The following is an 18,338-nucleotide window of genomic DNA, read 5'->3' as shown; positions in this document are numbered from 1 at the left end:
GGGAATTATTCTACAAAAGCTGTGTTTACAGGGCACATACTATCATCAGCAGTGGTAACAGCACTGGAAACAAGATAATTATTAGATGCATATCCTATTCAAAAAAAAAAGCTAAAGCTACAGAGAAAAACCATCTTTAACCACTTCTGATTATTCAGGGAATGTCATAGAGACCTAGAGTAATCAACACTCATACTCCAGTTTCAAAAGACCAATTGGACAGTGGGTAGCAGAGTAATGACCATTTTACACAGAGGTTTGCCTGATAACACTCCATGGAGAAAAGAATCAGAGAGAAAAAAGTGCAGCAGTTCTTAATTGACTAAAATTATGAGGAAGAAAAGAAGTTACATGAAAAACTGGAAACTGCCAAAATGACTGTTAACACATTCTTGATGCACAAAAGGGTAACTGTTCAAAAACAGATACCAACAATGACTTGCCCAGTTAATTACCTACACCCTCTCTTTTTCATGGCTACCTAAAAGATCTCTGCACAAGACTGTCAAAACTCCAAATGGGAAGTTCCACAGCTCCTGCTTAAAATCTCTTCATGATGGTATCTTCATTGTTTTCAGAGATTCTGATGCAGCAGGACAAGGATTCATCTCTGTCCCATCTTCCATTAACTTGGATTACAAGCTGTCCCACTCTCCTTAATTCTCCCCTGACCTACTCAGTGCAGGATGGCTTTGTTTTAGATAAATTGAAAACTGGATCTTTTGTTTCCAGTCCTCTTTAGAAACACTCTAGACCTCCTTTGTCCACTCTGCTCTGGAGAATAGGACAGAAGCTATCCAGAAAGGCTCTCAGTGGATCATTGTAGATCTACATTGAGTGTGTATAAGTTATGGTGAAATAGTGGGTACAGTAATGTACTGGGATTTGGGAGACCCCAGTTCAAGTCTCACTGTTGAGGTGGTCATTCTCTCAGTCTAACCAATGTCATAGGCTGGGAAGATAAAGTACAGAGGAGGCGAGCTATATATGCCACTCTACACCCACTGGAAAAAAAGTTGGAAAATTTAAGTAATCAAGAAACACATTCCACTATAATTGTAAGACAACCACAGAGGCTGTATCATAATAATGGAATCAGCCCAACACAGAGGAACTGAGGTGAGGGAGTATATTTGCATGTGAAGTTTGTAACCAACTAAACCTTTTGTATCTTTCTCTGAACTAAATCAACACAACTGTTTCTGCCTTGACACTTCTTCTCTTTGGGCCAAGTCTGTGGTTTGTAGCTAAATTTGCGGCTACATACCAGTAAATAGTTCTGTGGGTCAAATGTCCCTGTCCATCAGGGTTTTTAGCAAAACCGTTCATATACATTTAATCCAGGCAACTCACTGGCATGATAGATTGGAGTTAAGTTAGGCAGATAACTAAGAAGACTGGGCATATCAAGATATCCTGTTACAAACAGAGGGTCAAGAGCTCCCACTAGATCCAGACACCAGGGAATTCCTTCCATATGGGGATGCTATAAAGGTATTTCAGATGCAGGACAAGGTAGTGCATCTGCCTGTCCCAACGTGGCTGTGTATTGGGTAGCTCCTGCTGTTCTCTCTCCCTGATGTCAGTTCCCACTAAAAAGGCAAAAACAGATTGGGAATGTGCAAAGACCTTCCTGATCTCATTATGGTTTCCAAGCAAGTATGGTAAAGACGTGCACTCCTCCAGTCAGGCCTGCATGCTCCATCACTGTTATCTGGCTAGTGCAGCTGAAGGGCAGGCGGCAAGCCAGCTGCCATCACACCAGAAAGAGACAGGACCATTAAAGGATAAAATAAGCAAGGGACAGCAGGATGGCCAAAGAGGGGCTCTATCTATGGGTTCCTTGTAGCCAAGAGCATGCTGGGAGGGCAAAAACTACCCCTTCCTCTGTAAGACCACCTTCTCCTCATTTATTGTGCACCAGCAGGGAATGTTTCCCTTATGAAGAGGTTGGGAATGTTACCTTTTTGGAATACAACTGCCAGAATTCCCCAGCTAGTAGAGATATTGCCATGCTGAGAGGGAATTGTGGGAGCTGTAGTCTAAACAAATAACATTTCCAAGCTCTCAGCAGCAGAGCTGAGTGAAATGAAGCAATCTGTTTGCAGAATGCAACCTGACACTCATGTGATTCTCTCTTCTACATTCTTGCACATTTCAGCAGGGCACACATGGTGCCTCTACAGACACAAACACAGTGTGACCCACTGGCTGCTCAGATGCCTCTTTTGAATAGCCAGGCAGGCAGTGCTATTTGTAGGACAGCAAGGAGAGTGCATGACTGGTTGCCTAGTGGACATGTCATCCTGCTTTGAAGCAGAGATCTAGGCTAGGCAGACTCCCCAGGGATGTCCAAATTGCGGGCAGTAAGTCAGAGCAGGACAGCCTGAGGCTGAGACATGGAGAAATCCCACAGTAGCCCTGACCTGCACTCTACAACTCTGCAGCCTGGATCACTGCCATCTCACACACTTGCTTCTTCTGTAAACCAACTTCATCTGTTTTCTCACTCCCCTCAAACCAACCCTGCAGTGTTGCCATACCCTGATCTTACCTCGGGCTGCTTGCAACTGCTTGCGTTCAGCTTCACGTTCTGCCTTACTTTGTTTGCTCCGCACCCCAAGGGCTCCTGTCACCAGTCTCCTGGCCAGGGCAGCTGAAGTCTCTGGGCGCTCTTTGGCTGGCTGCAAGAACTCTAGAAGGGTTAGCAAAGAAAGGACAAAGGATTCAGTGCTTTGAGTCAGAACTACACCCTTCTTCCTGGAAGACAGGACAACAGATCAGTTCTTCCCCAAGCCCTACATAATTTGAAAGGATACTAGATGGATGTTAAGATGAGGAAGGAACAAAGTCCCACCCATGGCCTGGCTGCTCCCTTCTGCTACATCCCTAGCAGGATAGTGAAACAGATTGGAAGAGCACTAGATAAACTTGCTCATGAAGCTCAGGTTAGAAGTAGGAGCCAAAAGAATACAATAATAAACAACAACCCCCCCCCAGACACACACACTCCACAGCAGTCATGATGGGTGGGGAGAGGGCAACAAATTAGATGCAGTATAGTCAAATGCTTGACAGGGTTGTGCTCATATGGCTGTGGGTATTTAACCTTGCCTGTGCCTACTCTCCCAGTCTCTTTCTTCCACAACTCTACACTGCTAACAAGCTGTGGACATTGACCAGTCTACGCACCTTTCAATTTCCCAAACACTGCCAAGCATGAAACTGGGAAAGCAGCACACTTATTTGCTCTTTTCAGCAATGAACTGATATAGAAGCCTCCATGTTTGGAAACAAGTATGACCAAGGGGTGACTCAGCATACCAGCATGAAGGATCCTTATTAATTGTAATGTTGGAAAAAGCAGTTGCATGTTGGTGAGGCCCCTTCTACTATGGTGGAACTACATCAGTGGGGCCCACTACCAGCTGCTTCACTGGAGGGGTGGGATTAAAAGAGTCCAATGTAAGAGGGCAGGAGACTTTCAGCAGAACAGCTTTCATGATAAGTGGGTATTTTTACTGGTATTTCTTAAGAACCAGTACTAAGCAACCTTTCATATGTGCAGAGACAATGGGTTCACATAGGTGGGATAGCTGAAACCTCACAATTGCAACTAGCTATCCACCAGGATTAATTGTTATTATCTGTAGAAAGATAATATATGGTACCTGTATGAACACAGGACACAGAAAGAACATAAGTAGTTGCCTTATATCAAGTGAGACCATTGGTCCATCTATAACAGTACTGACAACTCTGACTGCAGCAACAGCTTGACAGTTGTAGAGAAGATTCCTCCCTAGTCCTAAATGGAGATATCTGTTATTTCCCTTCCAAATATTAACTAGGTTCTGCTTAGTTTCCACATTAGATGAGATCAGGCATGTTCAGGGTCATATGAGGAAAACTGATCTGGTCAAACTAAACTGTCATCCTCCAGTGTTGGACTGCAATCTTTTTTTAAAATTTTTTTGTTTTTATTAATCTGGACTGCAATCTTCATTATCCTCAGCCAGTGTGGCTCCTAACTGTACAGACTGGGGTGACTGCAGATGTAGGCCAATATATCCAAACATTGCCAAACTTTGGGGGTTAAGGTTGGAAGGAGGAAGACTGAACAAGATCATTCCCATGTGTCTTTTTGCCTTACCAGCAAAGGCTCGAGCCTTAGTCTTTGCAGCTCGTGTGGCCTGTGACAGAGGACGGGTTTTCACCATCAGGTGCTTGGTGGTGAGAGCATCCCGAGCTATGGGAAGGAAAAAACAACAATCCTGGCATTATAGCAAGAAGTGAGCTAAGCAGACAAGGGCCCTTGTATTCACTGCCCAATAAACCCTATGAACAAGCACCACACATATACACACACCCAAGTTCCAAAAAGGGTGCCCAGCAAACATCCAGTCAAACTATGTTTAGAAACAGATCATACCTGTGATGGGGCTGGAGAAGATACCCAGTGCATGCGTGTCATCTACCCATTTAATGTCAAAGCCTTTCTTCCTGAGAAGGGAGAAAAGGGAAAGTTGTCACAGCAACAATGTAATATGTGTATATGTGTGTTTGTGTGTGTAAGAAAATGCCATTTTGTGCAGTCCTGAGAGAAACTCAAAAAGTATTCAGAACTAGGCACTGTATACTCCCTCTCAGTTTCTCACTGAAAGGACATCTGGCATTATTATTCCCACAGTGATGGGCAGCAAACCACCAGCATCAGTGTTTGTTCTCCAGAGTGGGAGGGTGTGCTAGTCTGTGAGCTGGAGGAATGGGAGTCACCCCAGCAGCTAAGTCTTGAGGGCATTGAAGTAAGGTGACCCAGAGAAAGAAAAGCTCAAAGTGAGCACAATTGCCATGAGCTCTATTGCCAGCCCCACCCTCAACCTTAACCTCATCATGGACAAGGAAAGTACAGTGTGGGGGGAACAGTGTAGGAAAAATTGCTCACAGGTAACTGCAGAAGACATGCATCAGGTCCTCTGTGCGGAACTCAGCTGGGAAGTCATAGATCTCAATGACATGTGGCAGCTCAGAGTCGCTCAAGTCCAGATCCGCTGGAGAGTAGTTATAGTAGTCAAATCGTGGCTCCTGTAGTCTTGTAGTGGCTGGACTGGGAGCAGCCAGCTGGAAGAGGGGACAAGGAACAACAGTGAACCCAGTGTGCAAGCTACATATTGGAAGGCACTCCTCTCACTCTTTCCCCAGAAGTAGCCCTAACCACCAAAGAACCCCTAATGTCATCTCAAGGAACAGATCTTCTCCACTTCTCCAATCTGCACATGACAAGCAATGCACAGCCTCTGACTGTCAAGCGCCCAGCCCCTGGGCCTCCTCCTAGCAGCCTGGGAGCGGGTGCACTGCCTGATTGATGGAGCCGTGGGCTCATGCTCTGGAGAAGGATTGATGGTCCACGGGAGATTGGGAGTTATTGATCAGGTGCCTCCTGCTGCTTGCATACTTTCCTCATTAACCATTTCCCTCTGCTGTTTCACTAGATCTAGGGAGGTGGTTCTCTCAGTCTTTCAGGGGGATGAAAGATTAGGTCCTTGCTCCCAAGATCCACGAGTCAAGAGAATTTGCTGGGCTCTTGCTCCCAGCCAATATGCATACTGACACTTCAACACAGTGCACAGCAGGGAATTAGTGGCACCAAAACTGATCTCCAAAGGCAGCTGCAAAACTCTGCTTACTGAACAGGTAGTTATCTGGGTAAAAGTAGAAGAATTAAGATAAATAAGGGAAAGGAGAAGTCCCAGCAGCACAGTAAATCTGGACACAATTATTCCCAAGAATAGCTACTGTGTGAACAGACTCCAAACTAAAGAATACATTAACACATTAATACCAATCACTGATGATATAAAATGTTCAGAAATGTGTGAGTGAGCATGTGCATGTATGTGTTTTAAAGTCGCCTCAGAAGATGTTGGGGGACACTCCATTGACATGGTTCCCAACTCCAGTGGTTATGTGCAAACTGGTACTGTGGATGGGAGAAGAATGGAAGCATGAAGTAAGCTGGTCTTACTAACAACTGCTAAGGGGAAATGAGTTCCTGTGCAATTACTGTAGGGTGCTCCATGTAGTTGCCCTTGAAAAATATTCAGAAGATACAGCTTGTGAAAAATGTCGCAGCCAGAATAGGCTTTCGTGTCTGCTTTTCTGAGCACATTATATCTGTCCTGTTTAAAACACACTGGCTTCTGATTTGTTTCTAGGCACATATTCTGTTTATATTACCCCCAAAGCCCAAAATGTCTTGCAACAAGAATGCTTGAAGGACTGACTCCTGAACCTGAACCTCCCTGTCAGTTATGGTTGTCTTCCTAGACTCTGCTTTACACTATCTTGCCAAAACTGGTATGGCTAATGCAAAAGTGGGATAGGGCCTTTTCAGTGGCAGCACTCATTGGAGATTCGACTACTCGCTCCTTTCTTGTCTTTTGGACAAGCAGTTCAGATGTATTTATCTGTCAGGCTTCCCACGTCTTTTAACCTTGCCTGCATTGGATCTATTCTCTTCTGGCTTTTAAAGTGCTCTCCAGATTTGACTATGGTGAAAGTTTAGTTGTTGCACACCACATTCTTGTTATTATGGAGAACAAAACAATGGCCCACAGATGGAAAACACTCAGTATGTATTCCAATCTCCAAGAAAAAAGACAGCAGGGACTGGAGTAACTGGCCCTCCGTTCTGGTAGTCAAGGTCTGCTGTCCCAGCCCAGGATTTCCTCTGCCCCATCTCGGATTCGCCCCTTTTCACTCGCTGCCCCTCACTCCTGGAACCTTCTTCCCCCCGCGAGCAAGGGCCATCACTTCTTTAACCAGCTTCAAAACAGAGTTGAAGACCATCATGTTCAGAGAGGCGTTCCCAGGCATTGCATAATTGCCACTTGCTATTTGATGTTTTTTTGGTGCCTGTTTTATCGAACCATTTCCTGTACTGCTATGTACTTTATATGTATTAGCCTACTAGCCCTACCACCTTTCCCTTCTCCTTTTATGTCATGTCTTTTTAGATTGTAAGCCTGAGGGCAGGGAACCGTCTAATTAAAAAGATTGTATGTACAGCGCTGTGTACATTTACAGCGCTTTATAAATAAAGGTTAATAATAATAATAATAACTATAAGACCATTGCATTAATTTCCTACACAAGCAAAGTGATGCTCAAAATTCTACAACCAAATCTTTTACCATATTTGGAGCAAGAAATGCCAGATATCCAAGCTGATTTCAGGAAAGCAAGGAACTAGGAATCATATTGCAAACACATGTTAGATAATGGAGCCCGCCAAAGAATTTCAAAAGAAAATCACTCAGTGTTTTATAGATTATAACAAAGCTTTGATTGTATTAATCATGAAAAATAATGGATTGCTCTTAAAGAAGTGGGTGTGCCATATTTGATTGTCCTGATGCATAACCTGTATTCAAGACAAAGACTACCATCAGGACAGAATTCCGACCATTTAGAAATGGAAACAAAAATGTCTGTACGATAGCTGGGAAACTACTAAATCAGAATGCAATTGGGAAAAGGGCCACAGCCATCTGAGGAAACCCAAGAGCTGTCTGGAAACCCCAGGAGGGACAGATTCCTGGGCATACTCACCTCTGCAATGAAGCTTATGACCATCTTTTTATAAATAACTACAATACTGCCACTATTCACAGCAGAATGCACTGCCTGCCATGGCCTTCTTAGTCCCCAAAAGCTGACATGATGGCTGCCCCTACAGAAAAGGTACTGAAGCTCCCTCTAGCAACAGCACAAAATGCTGGCAGAGATCAGGTTGAGAAATGCGTGCTGTTTACCCCAGGCCAGCAAATTAAAGACCTAATGGGCAAGACAGCCCCTGTGCCTTGGCCTGGCCATTCAGCCCATGGTCCAAAGGGATAGCTTGGTAAACCTTCACCCTTCAAGCCTGCCAAGCCACCCATGGCTTCACGAAGATAGATTGCTGGATGCTGGGCCCAGCTGCTGGTGATTTGCAAGCACAGGCAGCTCACGCTGGTTCCCCAAGCTGCACAGATCAGTACAGGTCATATTGGTGAGGGAGTCTATAATTCAGGCAGGCTCGTGTCTGCTTCCCCCAAGAACCTGGACCAATGCAAGCCACAGCCGTCTATGGAGAGTCTATAAATTCCAGCCATTTCAGTCAATAAGAGACATAATTCAGATAATTTCTCCAGTTAGGTAAATTTGTGAGTGGATTTAGAGAGAAAGGGATGAAGCAGAAGTAAAATGGGCAGAAAGAAGTATATGCCTCAGTGGGGGCCAAGTGATGAACCAGAGCACTTGAAATCCAAGTGAACAACATCAGGTCCAGCAGGATTAGGCCCAAAAAGTGCCTGAGGAAGCAGGACACTCATAATATCCAATGGTGTGGCAGATTAACAGACACCATGGAGAACGCACACTACTTGAGCACCCTGTCCTTCACAAATCACTAGTCCCAGCAGAAGGAACACCAACAGAAAGGCTTGCAGCTTAGCACAGGGGGCAAAAGATCCAAGCATTGCAGTTCACCAAATGAACAAATGGAATTTGTCTGTACAGCCATAGGAAGAGAAGGAAGGGAAGGGCTTCTTAAAGCTTGGTGTGCTTTGTGCAAATTTAATCTCAACCAACATTAGCCTGCTGTGCAGCTACAGAGTGCAAGCCCATATCAAGTAAGGCAGTGGATGCATGGCATTGTGTTACTGCAATGATTTGCATGCCACTGAGAGGGTGAGCCCATTAAATGCTGGAGTTTCCTGTCTTGGGTTGCTTACAGGAACTGCGCACCCAAAGCGCTGCATTAACACAGTCCCAGCCTCCTGTTCACAGTCTCCTTCCCAGAGATCACTAATGTTCAAGACTTGTCCTGTGCTGGGAAAGGTTCTGCCAGCGGATACACAGGCAGCAGGGAGCAAGAGGACACAGGAAATGAAAACTGTCTGCCACAGCTCAACGCTTTCCAAGATTTATCCGTGACGGTACAGGTTCCAGGCAACCAGGGGCAGCATGCTGACTGCTGTTTGTTTCCTCAGCTTTCAAGACAGATAAGACAGCCTACAAAAGAGAGAGGCATGGTGGCAAGTTTTGGACAAGTCTCATTACCATGGGAATACCATAAGGTCAAGAGATATACATGTGCAATCTTCAACCCCCCAAAATGTTAATCTTGCATACACCAAGGATTGGCCAGTTACAGCCTCTCAAAATAAGAAGATTGTCAAAAATCACGCTCCATGATATTTAATAGAATCATAGAATTATAGAATCATAGAACTAGAAGCAACCACAAGGACCATCCAGTCCTGGTTTAAAAACCTCCAGAGATTCCATCATTGAACAGATCTTACAAGTTCTTCCTAATGTTTAGATGGGAATCTCCTTTCCTGTAGCTTCAATCCCTTGCTCCATGTTCCAGTCTCTGAAGCAGCAGAAAGCAAGCTTGCTTCACCCTCAATATGACATCCCCTCAAACATTTAAACATGGCTCTCATGTCACCCCTTAACCTTCTCTTCTCCAGGCTAAACATATGCAGCTTTGTAAGCCAGTCCTCATAGAGCATGGTCCGGACACGCTCCAGTGCATTAAGAGGACATCCATTTCCATGGATGATGGCATAGTTTCTATGGGTAACTGGAGGAATGACATGGATGCACAAATCTGTAAAGACAGCCATTTTCCTTGTTGGAACAGAACATACAAATATAAATATTAACTGTTCCAAATATAACAAGAGAAATGTTGTACATTTCCCACTGTAAATTAACATTTTTGTTCTGACGTGGAGAAAATAATCTCCTTTTGAGTGAGAGGATACAAGGTTATTTTCTTGAAGAAATGGCTGGATTGGATGGCCTTCAAGTAAATAGCATTGCTCACATCTCAGGCATATGTAAACAAATTTGCAGGATATAACTGACAAAGCATAAACCCTTGCAAAACACCTCCCTTGGTGTACATTTAGAAAACATCTTCTACCTGTTCTCCTAATTCCTATTTTCACAGACTCTCAACCTCAGTACCCATCCCCTACACAATATGAGTCATACTGTCCTTACTGTGTGGGACTAGGCTAAGTTTTTCACTGGAGCAAGTAATAGCACCCACAGAGCTTTATTTAGACAAGAGTTGTTTTCTCAGGATTGCCACTTTTCTCTATTTTTACTTCATCTTGTTCTTTTTTAAACACAAGCAGAAAGATATGCATAAGTGCATAGCTGCATCAACAAAGTGACTGGATTAGAACTGCACAAAAAATCCAAATTCTGGACTTTGCTGGAATCCTGTTTGCAAATTTCACTACCACATTTTCCTGAATACTCAAAGATCCTCTTAGACACAAACTCGCAGTGTATATACAGTTAAAGAAGCAAGGTTTTAACCTAAGTAAAGAACTTCCCCACAGTAATTTACAACACTCCGCTGAATAATTTACCACAGGACAGAGGAAAATTGACCTAGAATAATGATGTATCTCATAATGAATACTGTGGCAAAATCAGGTCTAACTGTAAGTGTAAATGGACCCTTTATTAGAGCTACTCCCCACTGGCAGCTTTTATTATTTTTGTTTCCCTGCATCTTCTGGTGCTGATTTTCACAGAAGAAGGAAAGGGTGTTGCCTATACAACATCTCCCAGCTCTGTCAGTTTGCAACCCAAGTCCAGTTTTATCCACACAAAATCTTGTACCTCATTAAAGAAGTACAAGCTTTGGTATAATTGGTCTTGAAAAAAGTCTTGTGCTGTTCCTCTTCTTGGCTACTGTCCTTTCTTCTCTTTCATTATCAAAATACTTTTCTTCTTTAAGGTGAATTTCTAGCACAGTCCCTGTTTGACAGGGCATTCTTATACTACATCGGCTAATTTCCCTTACAAGACAGTAAATCTTCACAAACTTAGAGCTTAGTTTTTGCTCAAAAAGCTGACTGAAAGTGGGGGAAAGAATCAAATCTAGCAAAATGGATCAGGAACACATGTACTGTACTTATATTAATGCAGTCACATGCACTTCTTCAGTGTTTATTAAGAGTGGGAATCATAAAACACTCCTGATGTTATTTGATTGCAAGTCCCAGCAGCTCTAATCAACAGGCCAATGGTGAGGAATGCTGCAGGTTACACCCAAGAACACACAGAGAGTTGCACGATTCCCAAGCATGCATTCAGGTACATAGGAGAAATCAAAATAACAGTTCTAAGAGTACACTGATTTGGGTCTTCCAAGCAGGGAGATGGGTTGTGTTCTTTTTAGCATCATGGCCAAATGTTAACTGCTGTTCATTAGCATGAAATGTCAATTTGTATTAGTGACCTTGTTTGATACTTTTTGCATTAGCATGATAGGTTGAGGCTGGAAAAAGATAAGAAGATTGGAGGAGTGAATTTTCCTCTGTTGTTAACCTGCTTGCACTGTTATCATTGCTAATGGTGAGAAATGGGTCGCGTTTGTGTACTTTGATTTTCTTTGTTTGCTTCTACATAAGTCCATCTTCCATTGCCTTGCCTAGGGTGGTGCCTCATAATGCTGGGAATCTGATTGCTGGTCAGGGATAGTCAGGATAGCATTTCTTTGGGGGACCAGTTCTACCTTTGGCTGTGAGGAATGCTGGATTCTATCAGTGAAAGGGCTGGAATACCTCCCCACTGTGTATCATCTACATCATTTACAATCCATAAAGCTTATCTTATAGTAGTAGCATGTGTCAGAGTTCAGTAGCAAATGAACACTTGGGGAGGCCTGGAACTAAACCCAGTTCCAGAACAGAACAGGAGGGAGATGCATACTGACATGGAGATAGGCAGTTACAGATAGGGGAGAAACAATAGAAGATTTGTTCCAGGACAGTGAAGGACAATGACACTGCTAAAACAGAATGCTGTATGACATGAATACTGGTCTAGACATTCCATAAATTAGGCTCCTGGCAGATTTTTGGGCTACAACTCTAACCATCCCCAGCAACATGATCATGCACGCTGGAGATGATGGGCATGTAATCCAGAACATTGGGGAAGTAGTAGTAGCAGTAGATTGGGGAAGCCTGACTTATATCAATGCCTTCACATATTCCTCTCTGACTATGATAAAACACTCATGAGAGAAGCACCACATAATCATTTTTGTCTTATCTGCAAGCTTCAAACAAGATCTTATCTTTTTAAAAGCCAAGAAGCATGTTGTCTGGGTCTGTCCCTCACCATAGCAAGTGGAATGCTTGGGAATCCTCCATGAATGAACCACTGTTGCAAAGATGATAATGATAATGATAATGATAATGATAATGATAATGATAATGATAATGATAATAATAATAATAATAATAATAATAATTTATAGCCCGCCCAATCACAAGGAATCCGGACCGGTTATAGCAATAAAAATACATAGAGAATACAATAAAATACAATACAATAAAATAAGATAAAACAGAGCGACATAAGTCACAGTAATTCACAGCTAGGCCTGATGGAGTTGGGCCTGTCTTTTTCACTTCCTCCCAGGCCTGATGATGACAGTAGGCATAGACAGAGGGCTCTTCTTCTTGAGGCTAGCTCTGATGAGTTTGGCTTGCCTTTTCATATCATAATGTTGAAGAAATGTCTACACCACAGTAGCATCCCCCTCATAGTGCCCAAGTCATCAGTTATTCATTAGCTTTCCCTAATCTGCCTGCTGTCTTTACCCAGTTCTTCTTAAGAGTACTGACTCCAGATACTACACCTACTCTCTTTGAATTTGGTTGGCTGCACCTTGCTTGGAGAGGTTGCATGTGATATAACTAAGAGGAAATTATCCCTGGCTTTCTAAAATTAGTGCTTTTTAACGTCAACAACTTACTGGTATCAATTCTTTGATAAAAACAGGCACAGACTTGGTTTAAATTTTTAAAAGATTGTAAACCAAAGAACCCATCTTACAAGTAGGTCAAGTCTGTCCATAGGAACTGGAAGTGGGAACCCTGCCAGAGAAGCAGTTTGGAAAATTTACATTTTGTGAACTGCAACTCCCAGAGTTACAGAGTGATCATGCTGGGGGACTCTGCAAATTATAACAGAAGAAAAAACCTTTTCCAAGATCTGTACAGGAGCACTTCACGCCACACTGTATGCTTAAGCCCAGCCATCTCGACGCACTACTGCTCTGACAAGACCAATGGAGCAGAGCCAGCCATATAGAAAAATAAAGATAAAGATACAGTTCTAAGCTTGATGATCTAAACCGTTTCCCCCTCCCTTTTTCTGGTGTCTTCCAGCATGCAAATAATTCTCCTCAACCCAAAGTGGTTATTAAACTTCAGAGTTATGGACCTGTGTGAAACAAGCAGGTCACCTCTACCATTTTTTCCTTGTACATGGTTTTTTCCTCCCCACAACTGCCTGGAAACTAGTGGATGATGTTTGGCTGCCTTGATGTACAGAACCAGCGCCAATCAAGAGGAAACACAAGACTTGCTTGTGAAATGAAATGCACATGCAAAGATATTCATGGTGTGTGAGGGGGTGGGGGTGGGATGGGAATTCCATCCTGGCTGCCCCTTCTGCAACAAGGCAACCAGGATCTACTTCATGAGTTGTCATCTCTGTTGAAAGGACAACTGGTGAATGACAGATGGTTCCTTTGTACCAAGTGCATGATCTGGCCTGGACACTAAATGGAAAGTTACCTACCTTAAGGAGGGTGGGTTTTTTAATTTCCATGCCATTACTGCCTGGAATAAGTAGCAGTGAACCCAAAGCCACTTCCTGTAAAAGCTGCCCCCATGGAGTTTTAACAGCCTCCATTACCAAGAGTTTAGGATGGTTTATGAGCTAACCCTTGGTAATGAGCCTTCTTAGTTAATTTCAATGGTTTGCAGGAACTATTAGCAAGCTTAATCCATTGAGATAAGCCCTGAGTCCCATGCAGACCTGCATGCACTTTGCAGCAATATTAGGATACTTTGTTACTTTAGGTACCTTTGTGTCACTCCAAAAGTACAGGGTTTACGGTATTGATTTAAGCTTTAATAAGGGGCTCACAGCCATCAAGCCAACATAGAGCTTTCCTCGTAAACCGAAGGGAAGGCTGTACACTCCCCACGCTGAGCTTCTCGCTGCTATTCGTTCAAATGCTACCCTCGCAAGGCACTACACTAACAAGCCGGAGCCAATTAAAAAACTGCCATTTCCATGAAACTTCATGGTACATCTCTCCACGCCTGGCGGTCATCATGATGGCTCCTCTCCACAGCAACACAGGCACCAAGCATAGCACTTCCGCCTGCTTTATTGCATGCATTTTATATACTGTCAACCAAGTATATTTCTCGTTTGCACCACAGAGAAATGGTCGTGCTGTGTTTAGCAAGCACTGGGAAGCTCAGCCTGCGCTGGATGTAAGATTTCTTAGCCCATGCTTTCTCAGCCATCACTTGTATTGGAGAGTTGTACTGACTAGCCACACAACATGTGGACCAACATTTAACCCACTGATTTCCTTGCAGACCACATTAGAACTGCTTATTATTATTAAAAGGAACAGAAATCATGTCCATGTAGCAGAAAAATTTGTGAAGATCCCCCATCCCGAATTCTTATTGTAACTTTTAAAAAGCAAATTATTAGTCCTCATGGCTATCAAGAAAGTTCTGAAATGTGTGTAGTGGTTTTGTTAAATGTTCAGGCTGGAATTTAGCCAAGGTTTTCATTAGCGTGCACTAAGAAGGACATCTGATTCTGCAGTTTTCGTTTGCTTCTTAAGTCTGCAAGTCACCAAAATCATGTATCCATATACTCTCTGTATGGGCCTCTTTCTCATCAGCCTCGAAAATAATGGAATGGGGGGGGGGGGGAAGAGTGAAGGGGGACAGGAAGTAAAATCACAAAATATAAACACTGCAGACAAAAAGAGGATGGATCCAGGTTGAGCCAACTACTTAGGACCTTAGAAGTAAACATACATTAGCTTCAAACTGAGCTGTGCCACATGCTCCAACCATACATATCACTCCTACCACTATATCCCATGGCCCTCCGCTCTGGGAAAGATTTGCATGCAGTACTCACCCCCTCCAGAAAGTGTGGGTCCCGGCATTCACCATCATCATTAAACAGAGCATCCCAGCTTTCATCTGCCATGTTGTCATTCTCACCATGAGTTCCAGGACCGGCACTGGTTCTAGTGGGTTCCTCCCAACTGGATGGCACTTTCTGTCCAGCTTCTCTTTCTGTTTTGGGTGGATAGTTTAACCTCATGCCCACATCCCCATGGGCTGGCTCTTCCACAGAGCTGTCACTTAAGGGTGCCCCTGCTCTGGGTAGAATGCTCTCTGAAGAGCAAGCCATCTTCTCAGAGGCACATTCCAGGAACTGGATAGCAGCCTCTTGGGAAGACCTGCTGGATGCAGCACTGTCTCTCCCCTCAGTGCTTTGATCTCCTAAATCCAAACTGGCCTCTCCCATCAACTGTGCAGCTTCAGGAGCATCAGCTTCACATTTGCAGGTAGTACTGGAGAAGCTTCCCACTTCCCCACCTTCACTGCTACACACTTGTCCTGTTTTATCCTCCACTATCTCGAAGACACAACAGGGCAGACTGTTTAATCTCCCACAGGGACTATTTGAACAATTATGGCCTGTAGCAATCCCTGAGCCATCTTGGAAATGCTTGTTTGCACTCTCTTTTAGGTTATCAGTCAAAACACTCCGATCCCAGTATTCAGGCCCATGTTCCAAGCTCACGTCATTCTGATCAGACATGTGTTCAACTACATGGCTAGACACATTATTCCCACACTCTCTTCCATTTTCTAGTGTGCTATGCTCACTTGTGTGTGCCTGAACAAAAACATCTTTGGTACTACTGCCTGCCTCTCGTCCTGTCTGCACTGCAAGTCGCTTGTGAGTATCTTCCAAGATACTGCTACCACTCATCTCTGTCTGATTGGAGTTGCTCTCATCTAGGCACTGAAACTCATCACATCCAACCACTTCTGTGCAAACCAGGATGCTCTCGTCAAAGTGCCCCAGCAGGCTACTCTTGCCTATTACTGCCTGATCGGACAGTCTTTCACTTGTACATGGTGAGTCATCCTCACATATTTTTGTGCTATCTGGAACCCAATTGCCCCCATTTTCAGATATGTCATCCTGTCTTATTCTAGTTGGTTCTGAATCACCTATGGCTACAGCTTTCCTTATGCTCTCCTTGCTACCCAGCACACTCACTTCACTCAGCTGTCTCTGACTCATGAGTCTATCACTGTTGTACACTTGCATACTTTCTTCACTCAGCCCTACCTGGTCTGGGAGAAGTGCTCCTGACTGCTTGTTCCTGCCAAGAGTGTGAGTTCTTTGCAAAGAGAAAGTGTCCTGACTTGCTGATGGAACTAGATGATCTTGTCCCCAAGTGTGAGCTACCTTAGTCTGCCCTGCCTGAAGATGGAGCTCTGCCAGTCCCTTTAGGCATTCAGCACAGGGTGTCATGGAGCACTCCAAAGGCATTTCTCCCTCACTGTTGGGCAGTGGTGTCGACACTGGGCCTAGGAGGCTGGAAAAGGGGAGGAACTGATGCAATCTGGAATTCTGTTGGGACTGCAGTCTCTCCTCTTCCTGCACCTTTGGGCTTGGGTTACTTTGGCAAAATGCATTATGACTCCAGTCAAGAGACAAAGGTTCTCTTGCTTGCCTGGGGGAGCCAGTTCCTCCTTGACCACTGTGAAGCAGGTTTCTTCCAGCTCTGGCACTCTGGCTCGCCTTACAGCCTTTAATGCTTTCCTTCCCTATGGGACAATGACTCTCCTCTTGCCCACATTTGGAACCGGTTTTTGAGATCGCCATATCCCGTCGTGCCTTGGGAACATATAAGGCCATATCAGGTTTCTTGGGCCGTGGCCGGGTTCTCTCTGTATCTGGCTGCATAGTGCTTCCAGCACCTATAAGAAAGGAAAGCAATCAGTGCAGTGCAGCAGTACAGCAATTCAAGCCCAGGTGAGGTGGAAACATGAAAACAACAGCACAGCCTGTGTAGAATTTGGCTTAGCTTGGAACAGACCAAGTTCCAAAAGATGCCTCTTCCAAACAAGAATGGTACTGAAAGATGGATAAGGTGGAGGCAGAGCTAGCCAAGAGAACAAGTTCCTCTGAGCAAAGAGTACTGGTCTGCAGTTATGACAGCATCATAAGCAACCAGGGCTGTATGCATTATGTGATAAGAAAACCAAAACCTGATATCCAGTGTACAGATGTTTTTATTTTCTTTACTTAGTTTCAGAATTCCAATTTTCAATGGCCACATCAGATTTTTTAAAATAAAATTGTACAGCAGTAAGAAAGAGAGGAGGAAGAGGACAGCATACAGACAGTCACTGAATGCTACTGAGTCAAAGACTAGAACATAACCAGTCATTGAAAAGTAAGACATATAGTAATGCAAGCTACTGAAATATCACCCACTTGCCTGTAATAATCTTGTGTAACCTCCTCACATCATTTTTATCAAAATGTTTCCAATTCTTTTTTTAAATATGCTTAACAATAAACAGAGCTGCAACAGAGTACCCTAACTACTCCTTCAAAAATCTAAAAAACAGGTTAGTCCATGCAAGATTATACAACAGTATGGAAATTCTAAAACATTATGGGCCCGAACAGACAGGCCAAAATAAAGCTGCTTCGGGTCACTTTGGAGGTATGCTGTTTAAATGACATAGGCATCTTAAGAGGCCTGAAGCTGCATCAAAGCTGTGCTCTAGTCCTTAGGACTGGAGCGTGGCTTTGGCATGGCTTCCGGCCTCTTAGGACTGATGCAGCATTTAAACTGCATACATCCAAAGTGACCCAATGTCTTTTGATGTTTCACTTTCATAGTGTTCTATACTTAGAATCAGATACTGTTCTGCAGAAATTTCCAGAGAAATACCTTGGTAGAGAAAGCCACCGTGGCGTAGTGGTTTGGGTGTTGGACTATGACTCTGGAGAGCAGGGTTCGAATCCCTGCTCAGCCATGAAAACTCACAGGGTGATCTTGGGCAGGTCATAGTCTCTCAGCTTCAGAGGACGGCAATGGCACCCCCCTTCTGAAGAAACTTGCCAAGAAAACCCTGTGATTGATTCTCCCTAGTGTTGCTTTTAAGTCAGAAATGACTTGCAGGCAAAGAACACAACACACATAGTCCAGTGGACCCTTGATATCTGCTGGGGTTTGATACCAGGACCTCCTGTGGATACCAAAATCTGTGGATGCTCAGATCTCATTATACACAACACATAGTAAAATAATGTCCCTTATATGAAATGGGAAAATCAAGATTTGGGTTTTTTAAAATTATTTTTTGAGGGAGGGAATATTTTCAAGTTTG

At 43.7% G+C, this 18,338-nt stretch overlaps 1 protein-coding gene across 3 annotated transcripts in view; it reads right to left on the bottom strand.

The window, feature by feature from the left end:
- Positions 1-18,338, bottom strand: part of R3HCC1L (R3H domain and coiled-coil containing 1 like) — a 48,701-nt gene that overhangs the window by 5,304 nt on the left and 25,059 nt on the right. For 2 of the 3 annotated variants that reach the window (XM_042459163.1, XM_042459162.1), the window contains exons 2-6: positions 15,046-16,913; positions 4,946-5,121; positions 4,433-4,503; positions 4,154-4,249; positions 2,555-2,695 (exon numbers count right to left, since the gene is read on the bottom strand). In XM_042459163.1, coding sequence (XP_042315097.1) covers positions 2,555-2,695; positions 4,154-4,249; positions 4,433-4,503; positions 4,946-5,121; positions 15,046-16,899 — 2,338 coding nt within the window. In that variant the 5' untranslated portion in view covers positions 16,900-16,913. The remainder of the gene's footprint in view (positions 1-2,554; positions 2,696-4,153; positions 4,250-4,432; positions 4,504-4,945; positions 5,122-15,045; positions 16,914-18,338) is intronic. The other variant, XM_042459164.1, reaches the window with a different exon arrangement.

This window comes from Sceloporus undulatus, chromosome 3 (assembly GCF_019175285.1).
Source record: "Sceloporus undulatus isolate JIND9_A2432 ecotype Alabama chromosome 3, SceUnd_v1.1, whole genome shotgun sequence".
Classification (NCBI taxonomy): Eukaryota; Metazoa; Chordata; class Lepidosauria; order Squamata; family Phrynosomatidae; genus Sceloporus; species Sceloporus undulatus.
Note: the sequence above shows the minus strand (reverse complement) of the source record. Positions and strands in the feature narration are given on the sequence as shown.